This window comes from Culex quinquefasciatus, chromosome 3, assembly GCF_015732765.1.
Source record: "Culex quinquefasciatus strain JHB chromosome 3, VPISU_Cqui_1.0_pri_paternal, whole genome shotgun sequence".
In the NCBI taxonomy this organism is placed as follows: domain Eukaryota; kingdom Metazoa; phylum Arthropoda; class Insecta; order Diptera; family Culicidae; genus Culex; species Culex quinquefasciatus.
The window spans coordinates 101,620,620-101,634,360 of NC_051863.1; the positions used below are offsets into that span (position 1 = coordinate 101,620,620).

The 13,741-nt window shown below is 43.3% G+C and overlaps 1 protein-coding gene across 1 annotated transcript in view; it reads right to left on the reverse strand.

Annotated features, from left to right (window-relative positions):
- Positions 1 to 11,251: 11,251 nt before the first annotated feature.
- LOC6054049 (GTP-binding protein 1) overlaps positions 11,252 to 13,741 on the reverse strand; it is a 61,944-nt gene continuing 59,454 nt past the window's right edge. Inside the window, 3 exon segments of the mRNA XM_038263588.1 lie at positions 11,252 to 11,622; positions 11,683 to 11,901; positions 12,238 to 12,483. Coding sequence (XP_038119516.1) covers positions 11,269 to 11,622; positions 11,683 to 11,901; positions 12,238 to 12,483 — 819 coding nt within the window. The 3' untranslated portion in view covers positions 11,252 to 11,268.

Genomic DNA, 13,741 nt, shown 5'->3' on the forward strand with positions numbered 1-13,741 from the left:
TTTGGGCCCAGCTCGGCCAGCTTTGCTCTCTGAGGGCATCTCCACCACAGGGACCTAATTGCGTTGCAAAGCTAATTTGGCACCCGCGTCAAGCCCACCGCAGTACTTGTGCGAGAGCTAATTTAGCTTCGAGTTCATCCGTGTTCATCCGAATCTAAACAAAACTCAGGTTTGCCCCGGGATCTAACGGGAGCAAATCATCTGACGGATGGTTTTTTCAAGCAAAACAATGTAATTGGGCCAATGTGAGTGTGTAAACAAAGAGTTTATCCTGCTCACGTCAGTAGATGTTTACGTTAGCAGTGAAGCTTGATTTTTCGATTTCAATTCTAGAAATATTTTCCTCCTGTGCTGCAAGTTTACAAATGAAAAATTACTTTTGGCAATCTGGGGTGATGCAGTTTAGTTTTTTAGATCAGATTGGGGCTGTGTTTGATTAATTTTGCTCATCGCATTGTCGATCTACTTCCGGACATGCAAGAGACAAGTCATTTGTATTGAGTAAAGGCAAACAGTCAAGCAAAATATTTAAATAAGCCAATGTGGATTTGAAAACAAGCAATCATGATCTTAAATTCCTAAATTCTTAAATTCTTAATTTCTTAAGTTCTTAAATTCTTAAATTCTTAAATTCATTCGAGCTGTCACCGTCGGCGCGTAAACATCGTCGTCGAATTGTAGCTCTCACGAAAATTAATTTATTAGTGCTACCGGTGGTTATCCAGCGCCCTGGGGAAACGAAAGCAGCCCAAGCCGCCGCCGCTGCCCGGCGAAGGCGATTCCGGTCGGGACAGTGCATCGCAAATCCTGCAGCGGGTAGACTACAAGAAGGCCCGCAAACAGCAGAAGGAAAGGTGATGACGCCGCCATCTTCGAGACGCCACCGAAGAAATTCGACCGGCGGTATCTCATCGATTTCGGACCAGCTGAACGAACATCGGCCACTGACCCAAGTCGGGAGGTCTTCCGGGGGATTCCCGACGGCGAATCAGTTCGAGATGCTCGACTTCGACATCTCCGGCGATGAGGCAGAAAACGTAAACAATGGCGGCGGTGGTGGAACTTTTGCCGCTGGTGATGGTGCTGCTGGTGGTGATGCTGCTGGTAGTAATGTGAAAAATCCGCCTCCTGCTCCCGCAAAAATACGCTGTCCGCCGATCTTCGTCCACGGTCCAGTGTTCCAGCGCTCAACCGGCTGATGTCAACGACCCAGCTGGGCGCCGACGATTACCACCTGCGGGTAAACAAAGGATACATCCAGATCAGGGTGTCGACTAAATCTCACTTAACTTCTGTGGTGAGTACTTTGAAGCAGGCAAATGTCCAGTTCAACACCCATGGAACCAGTGACGAAACCCCGGTGAAAATCGTCCTTTCCGGATTACCAGTGTTTCCGGTAGAAGACGTCAGGCGGGAACTCGAAGATGTGTTTCTTCGTCCCACAAGTGTGCGCCAGATGGGAAAATCGAAGCACGGCGATTACGCGCTGTACCTGCTGCAGTTTGAGAAGGGAACCGTGAAACTTCAGGAGCTGCAACAAATCAAGGCGCTGTTCAACGTGATCGTCCGTTGGAGGCACTACTCCAAGAAGAAGTCGGACGTCGTCCAGTGTTTCCGGTGCCAGCAATACGGCCACGGGATGAGAAACTGCCATCTGGAGGCCAAGTGCGTCAAGTGTGGTGAGCGCCACCAGACGACCGCATGCGCACTCACCGCGCGTGCCGACGTTGTGGTCAACGACGACCGCTCGCAAATCCGTTGTGCTAACTGCAGCCAAAACCACACAGCGAACTACAAGGGTTGCCCCGCCCGCCTCAAGTACCTGCAGGACTTGAAGGCCAAGAAGAAGACGAGTCCCGCCGGCAGAAGCAACGCTCCTAAGGTGTCTGCAGTTCCTGCGCCTATTCCCAGGCCACCGGGTGGTGACTTGAGCCAGCTGCTCGGCAGCATCGCGAATCCTGGGCTCTCGTACTCGCAAGCCGTGCAAGGCCAGCCCGAGTCGCCAACCTTGTTCACCGTCGAGGAGTTCATGTGCCTAGCCAGTGAACTCTTCACTAGGCTTTCGAATTGCCAATCGAAGGCCATGCAATTCCTCGCCCTCAGCGAGCTCATCATCAAATTTGTTTATAATGGCCAACCTTAGCTCGCTGAAGGCGATGAATTGGAACTGCCGTTCCATCCGCAACAAGGTTGTGGAATTTATCCACTTCCTTGAAACGCACCAGATTGATATCGCTGCAATCACAGAGACCTGGCTGCAGCTCAACAACTCGATGTATCATGAGCACTACACTATCGTGCGTGCGGATCGCGAATCGACGGAGGCCACCCGGGGGGAGTGGCGCTTCTGGTGCGAAACGGCATCGACTTCTCCAAGCTGGAAACCTCTACCCGTGCAATCGAGTCTGTTGGGATCACATTCAAGACGGACCCGGCACCAGTCAACATTTTTACCGTCTACAACCCCGGTTCTCCTCGCAGGGCAAAGCTCAGCCAGCTTCGACGCGATATCCGCCAGCTCAGCAGTATCAATGGGCCATTCTTCCTGGTGGGTGACCTGAACGCGCGACATAGGATGTGGAACTGTGCCAGGGCCAACAAAGCAGGGCAAATCCTGCACCAAGAGTACGAGTCCAAGGACATCTACATACTCGCTCCGGATACTCCCACCCGCTGCCCCGCTGGACGAGGGAGGCCTTCCACGTTGGACCTGGTCATCTCAAACAACCAGGTGCAGATGTCGAAGCCGATAACGCACGTTGAACTGTCGTCGGACCATCTGCCGGTCACCTTTACGATCGACGTTGATGTTCCAGTCGCCCCGGCTGGAAGACTCGTCCGATGCCTCGACAGAGCCAACTGGAGCACTTTTGCTCGCTCGATCGAGCGGGAGGTCGACCTTAACGCTAGCTGGATCAACACTCTAGATCGCTCGGAGAAAATCGACGACGCCATCGACAAGTTCACCGCCATCCTCAAAGCTGCTGAGGAAGCCGCTGTCCCTTCGCGTAGGATCCTACCTCAGAAGAAGGACATTCCCGACGAGCTGAAGCTGCTAATCCGGCTGAGGAACGTGCGGCGTAGACAGTTCATCCGAAGACGGGACCCGCTCATCGGAGCGGTGGTGACCCACCTGAACAACGTCATCAGCACCAAAAGCGCCGAACACCGCTACAAAAACTTCGGCTCAATGCTGAGGAACCTGGACAACGGCAACAACAAGTTCTGGAAGCTAACCCGCAACCTCTGGAACACGGTCAAGTACAGTCCCCCGCTGAACGTCAACGGAGACCTCGTAGCGAGCCCTTCAGCGAAAGCCGAAGCGCTCGCGAATGCATTCGCCGCTGCCCACAACAACGAGCAACCAGGTGATCCCGAAACATCGGCCGTTGTGGAGAACGCGCTTGGCCACATCCGAGCGACAACTCCTCCCGTGCCTCCGGCCGCCCTTGTTAAGCCGAAAGAGGTCAAGGCGATCATCCGCACGCTCAAAAACCGGAAGTCTCCAGGGCAAGACGGAATCCGGAATACGTGCCTCAAGCAGCTGCCAAGAAAAGGGTTGGTCGTCCTGACCAAAATCTACAACGCTTGCCTGGCCTTGGGCTACTTTCCGGCCTGCTGGAAGCACGCAAACGTGATCGCCATCCCAAAGGCGAACAAGGACTTAACCAACCCAGGTAATTATCGCCCGATCAGCCTTTTGAGCAGCCTGAGCTCCTGGAACGGGTGATCCTCGCCCGGATAAACCGTCACCTGGAGACGGAGCAACTCATCCCACACGAGCAGTTCGGCTTCAAGCCGGGGCACTCAACGGTGCACCAACTCGCCCGTATCTCGGAGATGGTGAAGCGCGGCTTCCTGGCGGGGAAGTCGACTGGCATGATCCTTCTTGACGTCGAAAAGGCCTACGACTCCGTGTGGCAGGACGCCGTGGTCTACAAGCTCTTCCGCTCGAACCTCCAGCCGTTCCTGGTCAAGATCGTCGAGTCGTTCCTGACGAATCGGTCGTTTACGGTGACGGTGAATGGCGAGCGTTCCTCCGTCCACAACATCCCCTTCGGCGTGCCTTAAGGATCAGTGCTGAGCCCGACTCTCTACAACATCCTCACCTCCGACGTGCCGATGATCGATGGAGTGTCGTACGCATTCTTTGCGGATGACACTGCATACTTGGCATCGGATAAGGACCCGAAGATCGTCGTCACCCACCTACAAGCGGCGCAGAACAACCTCGAGGAGTTTCAGCGGAAGTGGCGCATCAAGCTGAACGCTGGGAACACCCAGTCCATCTTCTTCACCAGGAGGCGTGCTGCACGGCACCTTCCCCGCAGATCGATCAGCGTCAACGGCCAGCCAGCGACGTGGGACGACGACGTCAGGTACCTGGGTGTGGTGCATGACAAAAAGCTGAAGTACGACAAGCACGTGAACAACATCATCGAGAAGGTGGATCGTTCCACCAAGGCGCTCTACTCCCTGCTCAATCGGCGGTCGAAGCTGAGCATCAAGAACAAGTCGCTCGTGGTCAAGTGCATCATCCGTCCAATGCTGACCTACGCTGCTGCGGTCTGGGGCAACTGCGCCAAATCGCACCGTAAGCGACTCCAGGTGAAGCAGAACAAGCTGCTCAAGATGGTGCACAACCTGGACCCGTGGTACCACACCGACGATCTACACGAGCTGGCCGGCGTCGACACCATCGACGCAAGCATCGAAAAGGCAACGAGAACCTTCAGGACTTCCTGTGGGATGTCAACGAATCCGCTCATCGAAGCACTCCTCCGTCAACAACTTTGATATTAGTCTTAAGCCAAACATAGATCTAGGGTTTTTTCTCAAAATTTATTTTCCCTAAAAGAGCACGCAGCTAGCAAAATCTAAACTTAGAAACATGTACCCTCCCTGTAAAGGCTTTTGAATTGATCTCAGTTGAAAGGTTCTCCAAATCTCTGAATTGCAAATGTAACATCCTGGAGCAGAACTGTTAAATTCTAACAAACACTAATTGAATTGAACAAATAAATTCTTAAATTCTTAAATTCTTAAATTCTTAAATTCTTAAATTCTTAACGGTACACATCAACCATCGCTTTTGCACCCAGATTTCTGTTACAGACATTTTAGTATCTTCAAAAATACGGGAACTATCAATATGATTTTTTATTCATCCCCTAAATTACAGTCTTCAAAGTTATTTACAATAAAGTTTAACCATTTTGACATTCAGATTCTTTCAGGATTGGGTCCGTAAGTTTGACAAATTTGGAATAAGAAGACAACAACTTCTTCGGTTGCTGTGCACCCTTAAATTCTTAAATTCTTAAATTCTTAAATTCTTAAATTCTTAAATTCTTAAATTCTTAAATTCTTAAATTCTTAAATTCTTAAATTCTTAAATTCTTAAATTCTTAAATTCTTAAATTCTTAAATTCTTAAATTCTCAAATTCTCAAATTCTTAAATTCTTAAATTCTTAAATTCTTAAATTCTTAAATTCTTAAATTCTTAAATTCTTAAATTCTTAAATTCTTAAATTCTTAAATTCTTAAATTCTTAAATTCTTAAATTCTTAAATTCTTAAATTCTTAAATTCTTAAATTCTTAAATTCTTAAATTCTTAAATTCTTAAATTCTTAAATTCTTAAATTCTTAAATTCTTAAATTCTTAAATACATAAATTCTTAAATTCTTAAATTCTTAAATTCTTAAATTCTTAAATTCTTAAATTCCTAAATTCTTAAATTCTTAAATTCTTAAATTCTTAAATTCTTATTTCTTAAATTCTTAAATTCTTGAATTCTTAAATTCATAATTAGGAATTCATTTGAGATCAGTTGGACAGCGCACTGGACTCACAATCCAGAGGTTGCTGGTTGGTACTAGTAATAAAGGCCGACATGTGGGCTAACAGCTATAAAGACAACTTCTTTTTTTTACTTAATTTCGACCAAAAAACTATATCTGTCCCTTTAATTTCAAAATTCTTCATTTTGAGATTTGGCGATGATTTTCAATATTATTATATCGAATACATTATTATTAAAACGTTTGTGATTTTCAGTCGTTTTCAAAAAGGAAAGCTCCAATTGGGTCCTAAAATGAAGCTTAGATTGCTGAAATTATTGTTTACAGCGATAAAACTTATTTTTCTGAGTACAATGACCCTTTGTACGACCACAAAGAGTTTAAAATGGATTTTTAAATCAATTTTGAAAAATTATCCTCGCGGTCCTTCTTGACAGAAAAGTTCCTACTTGACAGCTCGTTCCAAGGGGACCATAGTTGATCCATCGAAAAAATGTTGTCTTGTCAATATTTTTTTGTGCATTCAAATGAAAAAAAGTGATCAGAAATGGTTTATAATCGTGTTTTTACCGTTGTACATAAAAATTGACATAGGGCTTTAGTACCCAATTCTTTGATTTTTTCATCAAAACATATTGCAAACAAGCACCGCGCGAAGAAACGTCAAACCCACTTTCCGTTTCTGTTACTTTTCAGTTGCGTATCGCTTAACCCTTTCCGGCCTGAATTTTCAAAAAAATATTTTTTATTCAGTGATGGGAAAATGATTCTTATGACCATACGAAAATGATAGGCTGGTTTTGGAAATTTTGAAATTTGGGTCATATATGACCCATCAGGCTCGAAAGGGTTAAGAAAAATATTTTCGTGGCCCTTTCCCTGACCTTTTCTTGTGCGTTTTTTTAATGGAGTTTATCGTTCCTTCCGATCTACGTATCAGCCTTTACGGTACAACTATTCAAACAATTTTTAAATGAAAAGAAAATAAATAAATAAAAAATCAACAAACACATATTCGCAATTTTTCCTTACTCCCCACTGACGTGATCAAGATATACCCATTAAGCATAAGCATAAGCATAGGTGCCCACCCGCAGTTGCTACTCCGCAGTTGGTACTATCTTTCCTCGCTTCGCAACTTCTCAAAGGCCCCTATCATGCTGATCAATACCGGCGCCGGCCACGACCAGTGGTAGGGTCACGGGGAAGTGGATGGGAATGTTAGTCCGATACTTGAGTGATAGAGACCGCCCAATCGACTGCTTCTCCGACAAAGTATCACATGAGTTTTGAGGGGGTTAGTAGATGGGTATGAGGTCAGGATTCACGAGTGGCAGTGATATGACCATGAGCATTTTGTTTATCGGTTGAAAATTTTAAATCTTAGGCAGCCGGCTGCGGAAAGATAAATAATTGATTATTTTAAAATGTTTTTTAATCGAACGTGTGCCAACCGAGCAGTAGTGCTATGGGCTGGACTTATAAGTATATTTTTACTGTTTGTACAATTTAGATAACGCGAGCAAATTTCAAAAATAGTAAATGAAAGACGCTTTACTCTTCATAAAATCGATAGTTTGACGAGTTAATATTAAAACTGCCTGATGGAATAAATTATTACAATCAACGAATATAAACGAAAAGAAAACAGTGTTTTCATCATAAAAATTTAACACATTATTTGGATTGTATCAATCTACTGGTACAGTTGACAAACTAACGAAACGACAGCAAAATGATCAAGAACGCGTATACTAAATTATTTAATAATAACCCTATAACGATTATTTCCAATAAGATATGATTTGGATTTAGCGACCGATTTTGTAGATTTTACGCGGTAAAAAAATATATAAACAAATGCATTTATATAATAAGAACGCTCTCACCCAGATTCAGCATCCACCTTGGCATACAGTAGTTGATAAGCGCCTCCACAGCGCCTGGTTGGTTGGTCGTTCAAAGCGATCGAAGATTACAGGTAGCTGCTGTTTAACCCTGCTCCCCCGGTATGGCACCACCCAATTTACGGCGACATACATTTAGCATTCATATTTTTTAGCTAAGATTTTCGGACTGATATTTCTAATTCCTTCTCACTTCACTGTAGTTATGTCTGCAGATTTCTTCTAAAATCTGTATAACCCGATTTCGCCCTTACGAAAAATTCCACTCTTCCTTAGCTGTCAAACATTAACTGCAGAATCCATCTCTTGTGGTTCATCAACCACTACCAATACACTCACACTTCAGGCAAAGCCTGCTTCGACTGCTTTGACTCAGCCAAAAGCGATGCGTTCACACACTCACACACGCATTCTGCTTTCCTGGCCCCTCGCTCCGTCCGTCGTTGATGGACCGTTGATGGACCACGACTCCAAAGCACCCGGCCAAGACTCGTGATCAAGATATACCCATTGTTTACAAACTCACATTGGCCCAGTTACATTGTTTCGCTTGATATCCCTAGTAACATTTCGTGCTTGCCATTTCATTAGGGCACATAACTTTTATAAACAAGAGTGTGTCCCTTTCACACCTCATGTAAACTGTCATTTGAGTGAAAGGGATACACTATTGTTTACAAAAGTTATGTGCCCTAATGAAATGTTAGGCTCCATTTTAGGTTTTAAGTAGGCCATAAAAGCCTTTTTAGGCCGTATGAGGGTTTTCAGAACCATGATAAAACCTGTAAGTTTAAAAATGTTACTATATTTGAATTTTAATACATAATTTAAAAATGTTCAATTCAATTAAGTTATTTTTAAATTTTGAACATGTATGTTCAAATTACATTAAATTAAAATATAAGTGGTTGATTATTATTTATTTCAAAAATACTGAAAAATGATCTATTCCATAACTTTTTAATTTAATTAAGTCGTTTTGAACCAGTGTTGCGTTCCCCACGCGCTCGTGAGCGCTCACTTTTCGCTCATTCGTGAGGAGGAGCGCTGCGCGAGCTAGCTCACGTTTGCCCGCGCTCACGTTTGCTCCGATTTTTTCAGCTCGCGTTTGCCCACGCTCGCGCTCGCGCTCATTTTTCGCTCACGGAGCGCTCACTTTGGAAGTATCGCGAATCGTTTAACTTTTTGAGATAGTTTTTTTTTTCAATCCTAGTTAGATTTTGTTCTTAAGGCGCAGCATGTCAGTGGAAACAAGGAAAGGGTATGAGCGCGTGAACAAAAAAGGACTGTAAACTTTAGAAAAACTTACAAAACAATGAAATAATTCAAGAAGATTTATGCTGGGGTAAGTTCGATTCAATGTTATATGCTTGGTTGATTAAAATATAAAATTAAACTGTTTTATGTACCTAAACAGTTTGTTGGCTTTATACCATTCCAGCGTGCGGATCAGAATGAGCAACCATTAAACAAAAGTCATTCCATTCAATAAATCGTTCAGTGCTTGGAAACGACTGATCATTTTTATAAAGTTAATCTTTCTCTTTCTCATTCTAGAAAATAGGGTAAAATTTTTGAAACAGTTCTCTTTTTACAAAAAAGCCTCCAAATTGCTAGAGTTTGAAATATCTCATTTGAATGAAATAATATAAATTGTCAATGTTATGGTTTAGCACATAAAAGGTGGCTCCTCTTCCGTCAAGTAAATTATATCTAACACTTCTGCTACCAAGCCTCTGAAAATGTTCAATTACACATTCAATAAATGATTTTTTGAATATGGACATTCTCTAAAATGTTCCGAATATGAGGGATGATTATAACACGTCAATGATTTTTTACATAAAGAATGAGTTAGCTCTTTGTTAGCACACTCAAGAGTGAATCATTCTGCCCCTTGGCTAATTCTGAATTTAAATAGAAGGTATATTTCGGTTCGCCGACTAAATCCATTTTATTGCTTACTTTTATTTGTTTGACCACTTTCTTGTTTGTTTTTGCTGCCTGTGCTGAGATAGTTCTAGAAAGTTCGTTTCAAACAGGCAGATGCTTCAACAGGGAAAAACAACTACCTACTTTGGCTCACCAGCTCACGTGAGCGCAAAACGCTCCGGTGAGCGTGAGCGAGCACGAGCTACCTGATAAAAACTCACGCTCCAGCTGGAGCGAGCACGCTTTCCGTGAGCGCTCGCTCATTCGCAACCCTGCTTTGAACCAAATTACTGATTTCTTCAATATTCATTCAAATTTGATAATCAAAATAAATGCATCTTCAACCAAAACAAATACAAATCATTCTAAAAATCGCTGAAAAAATCAGCTACCCGCAGCTCCGGGACTTCTCGAGCACCTATCTTGGCTACTCGACGGATCTCCGAAGAACTTTTTCTTCGCTGAATGAACTCGAAGGCTAATTCAGCTTTAGCTTTGCTACCCGCGGTGCGAAAGTTGAGGTGCAAACATGTCGGGAGCAAATCGGATGAACTCTTTCAAAATTTTGAAAATGATATTTTATTGATGTAAGCAAACAATTTGGACATATAATGCAATTGGAAGCATGTTCTATCATGATAGAATGTATTTTTATTGATTTCGATCAACAAAACGGCTAGAATTTGAAAATGAATAAATTAGATCCCCGCGGTGGGCTTGATTCGGTAGTCAAATTAGCTCCCTGCGGTGCGATAACGTGTATTAGCTACGGAGCAAAGCTAAAACTGGGGATCCAACCGATAGGTTTGCCACGCAATTAGATCTCTGCGGTGGAGATGCCCTGAATGAACTCGAAGGCTAATTTAGCTTTAGCTTTGCTACCCGCGGTGCGAATGTTGGGGTTCAAACATGTCGGGAGCAAATCGGATAAACTCTTTTAAAATTTTGAAAATGATATTTTATAGATGTAAGCAAACAATTAGGACATATAATGCAATTGGAAGCATGTTCTATCATACTAGAACATAGTTTCATTCATTTTGGTCAACAAAACGGCTAAAATTGGAAAATGAATAAATTAGATCCCCGCGGTGGGCTTGATTCAGTAGCCAAATTAGCTCCCAGCGGTGCGGAAACGTGTATTAGCTACGGAGCAAAGCTAAAACTGGGGATCCAACCGATAGGTTTGCCACGCAATTAGATCTCTGCGGTGGAGATGCCCTTAAAGTTTCTTATAATAAACTGGATACATGCACAATAGGATGTAACAAAAATTGCGTCTCGGGCGTCGCAAAGTGCGACGCATATCTTTTTTGCCGGGGCTGATTTTTCGAAAAAATGCCAAACTTTGAAGGTCTGTACCGAGCTCCAGGGTGCTCAAAGGGTGCAAGCTCATATTTGGGGTTTGGGTTCATTACGCCCACCGGAACAAACCCCTGGATGCCGACCAAAAAGTCATTTTTGTTACACTCTAATGCACAAAGTAAATTTTTGTTTTCAAATAAATCTGTATTTTATTAAGTTTAAGTTTGTCAAATACATAAACAGCATGTATCGCAAACTTTCAATCAATCGGTTAAAAAACAACGTTCTGCTTACTGAATCTGCAGTTCAACACAAAGGATTTAGTTAATTGTTACAGAAATTGCATCATTGTAATGCGGCGTTTGTTGTGGGGAATTCGTCAAAGACTCTTTAGCGCTCTCAGTTGCCGCACGATGCTTTTTGTGTGTGGTTACTGCTCTGTTTCGTTTGTCCACACCAATATCTAACACCTCCGAATTCCCCAATGGTTGTTCCTCCAGTGCTGCATCGTTCGTACTTTTCGATAGTGGTTTCGACGCCATTTGCTGCTGATTCATGGCGGATCCCATTCGTCCTTGCATCTTGTTCGGTTTGGAGCGTTGCTGTACAGATCCTGCCGTATATAACGGTGTTATAACATTTCCCACCGCTTTTGTACGACCTTCCCGAAAGACCTTCAAATAAACATACACATAAATTAGCATGTAGAAAATCTGCTCCAACATTAACATTACCATCCGCTGCCCAGGCTTCATGTATTCTGGATTCTTAATAAACCGGAAGCGGACAACTGCTTTATCTCCTGTCCGAAGGCATTCCTTGGACATCTGGAGAATTTGAGCCGTTTGCCGAATGCTTCCACAGTGTACCATCGCTGACCAGCGGCCATATTTACTGGAGATCGTGGTGGGGTGATGAAGAACCAAAATCTCACAATCGAATTCCCAGCAAGCCTGCACAAAAATATAAAAGTTTATTTATCTTACGCAATACAATATAAAAATTATATAAAGCAAAACAATGTAAAAATACTTGAAAATGGTTTTTAAATAAACATTGCATTCTGCTTAAGTTATAGGATGGTTACTTTAAGCATGAGCGGGATGCACAGTTTGTGTACAAACCCTATTTAGTAGTTTTAAATTGTTTAGCCAAATTTGACCATTTGAAATCGAGGAAAATCCATTATGTTTGTTTTCGCGTGTATGATGTGCCATAGCCACTTGACAGGTTTTCTTCGATTTCACTGCATAGAACAATTGAAATTTAATCTAGCATCTCAAATTTACCTGCGGATTGACCTCTGGGCTAACTAATACCATGCCCTTCCTGATCTGCGATCGTTTCACCTTTTTCTTCATCGCAAAGCTTGCTGTCTGGCCACTACGAACCTCACTTACCACCATGCGTTTGCGATGTATGCTCTTGATCGTAATGGGTGTGAAATCTCCAAGAGGGTTAGGTCCAAGTAACAGTACATCGTTGAGAGTAACCACGCCTTGAAGAGTAATTCCAGAAACAACTGTTCCAACACCCTGTCGAAAGAAAGCGCTTATATGAGTGCCCATACTTTTGGGTGGGACAATCGGTACAAAATCTATCGAGAAATTTAAAGTGCAACATGGAGTTAAACTTTGTGTCAAGCTGCTGTGATCTCTTTTTAATTTCTCGATAAGTATCACTCAAAAAAATATTCACGTTGAAGTTACGTGAAAAGCTATGTGGTATTTTTCCACTAAAGTTTTCACGTAACTTCTACGAGGCGGCCCTAGTAGAAACGGAATTTGCTTGGCGAGATCATTTCACGTCGTTTCTACGTGCTTCACACGTAAAAGCTAAATGAATCAATTGATGATTTCTACATGTTTGTTGCAGTAAACATTATAGTGACCTTCTAGTACTAATGTGATCTAATTTCGGATTTTTTGTCAAAAGAAAAAAATAAAGATGCAGATTTAATTACAATTCAGATCAATGTTTTATTGAATTTTCCATTTCAAACATTTAAAAAAATGGCCCAGTCCCTCATGTAACCGAGCGGGAAGACCTTCGCGCGCAGCTTTTCGATTCCGCTGCCCTTCGTGGCCGCACGGGAACCCGTTCCGAATTCGTCGTCGTTGACGAAAGCCTTTTATGCCACGTTGACGTGGCCGCACATCACCGGGGAGAGGTTATTAGTGAACAACTAGGCAAAGCAAGTTGGGTGCTCGGATGGTCGGAACGTTTTGGGATTACGTAGTGCGTGGCAAGGAAGAAGTCTGAGAGATGGGCAACCACGTTCAGCTCTCGAATTCCGCGCATCGGTTTGTTGATCTTGCCGGATACAGCTTTCTGCACCACACTGATCAAGGCCGACGAGAGGATGGTAGCAAAGCATCCTCGCTCTCCTCCGGAGCAAACTCGGCAAAGGTCCACGAGCCGTTTGCAATGTCCGTGACATTTTTGGTGGGGTCGATCACCACGACCAATCGCTAATGTTGAAACAGGCCAGAATTCAAGTGGCCACCGGAAAAATATGCTGCTTCCAGAGTTCGGCAGCTGCAAAAACAAAAATACAATTAATTATGAATAAATTCATTCAAACTTAATTAAACATACCGTCTGTTCTATTTTTGATGAAATTTTGCAAGCACAAGTCCGGCAGCAGTTCTTCACCGAGCGCCATCAATTTTCATACTAAAATAATCACGTAGAAATTTCGCCGAATGGCGCACTCGCGTTCCGTTGAAGTTACATTTTGAAACACATAAAAACTACATGAAAAATCCTAGTGGAAAAATACCATAAGGCTTT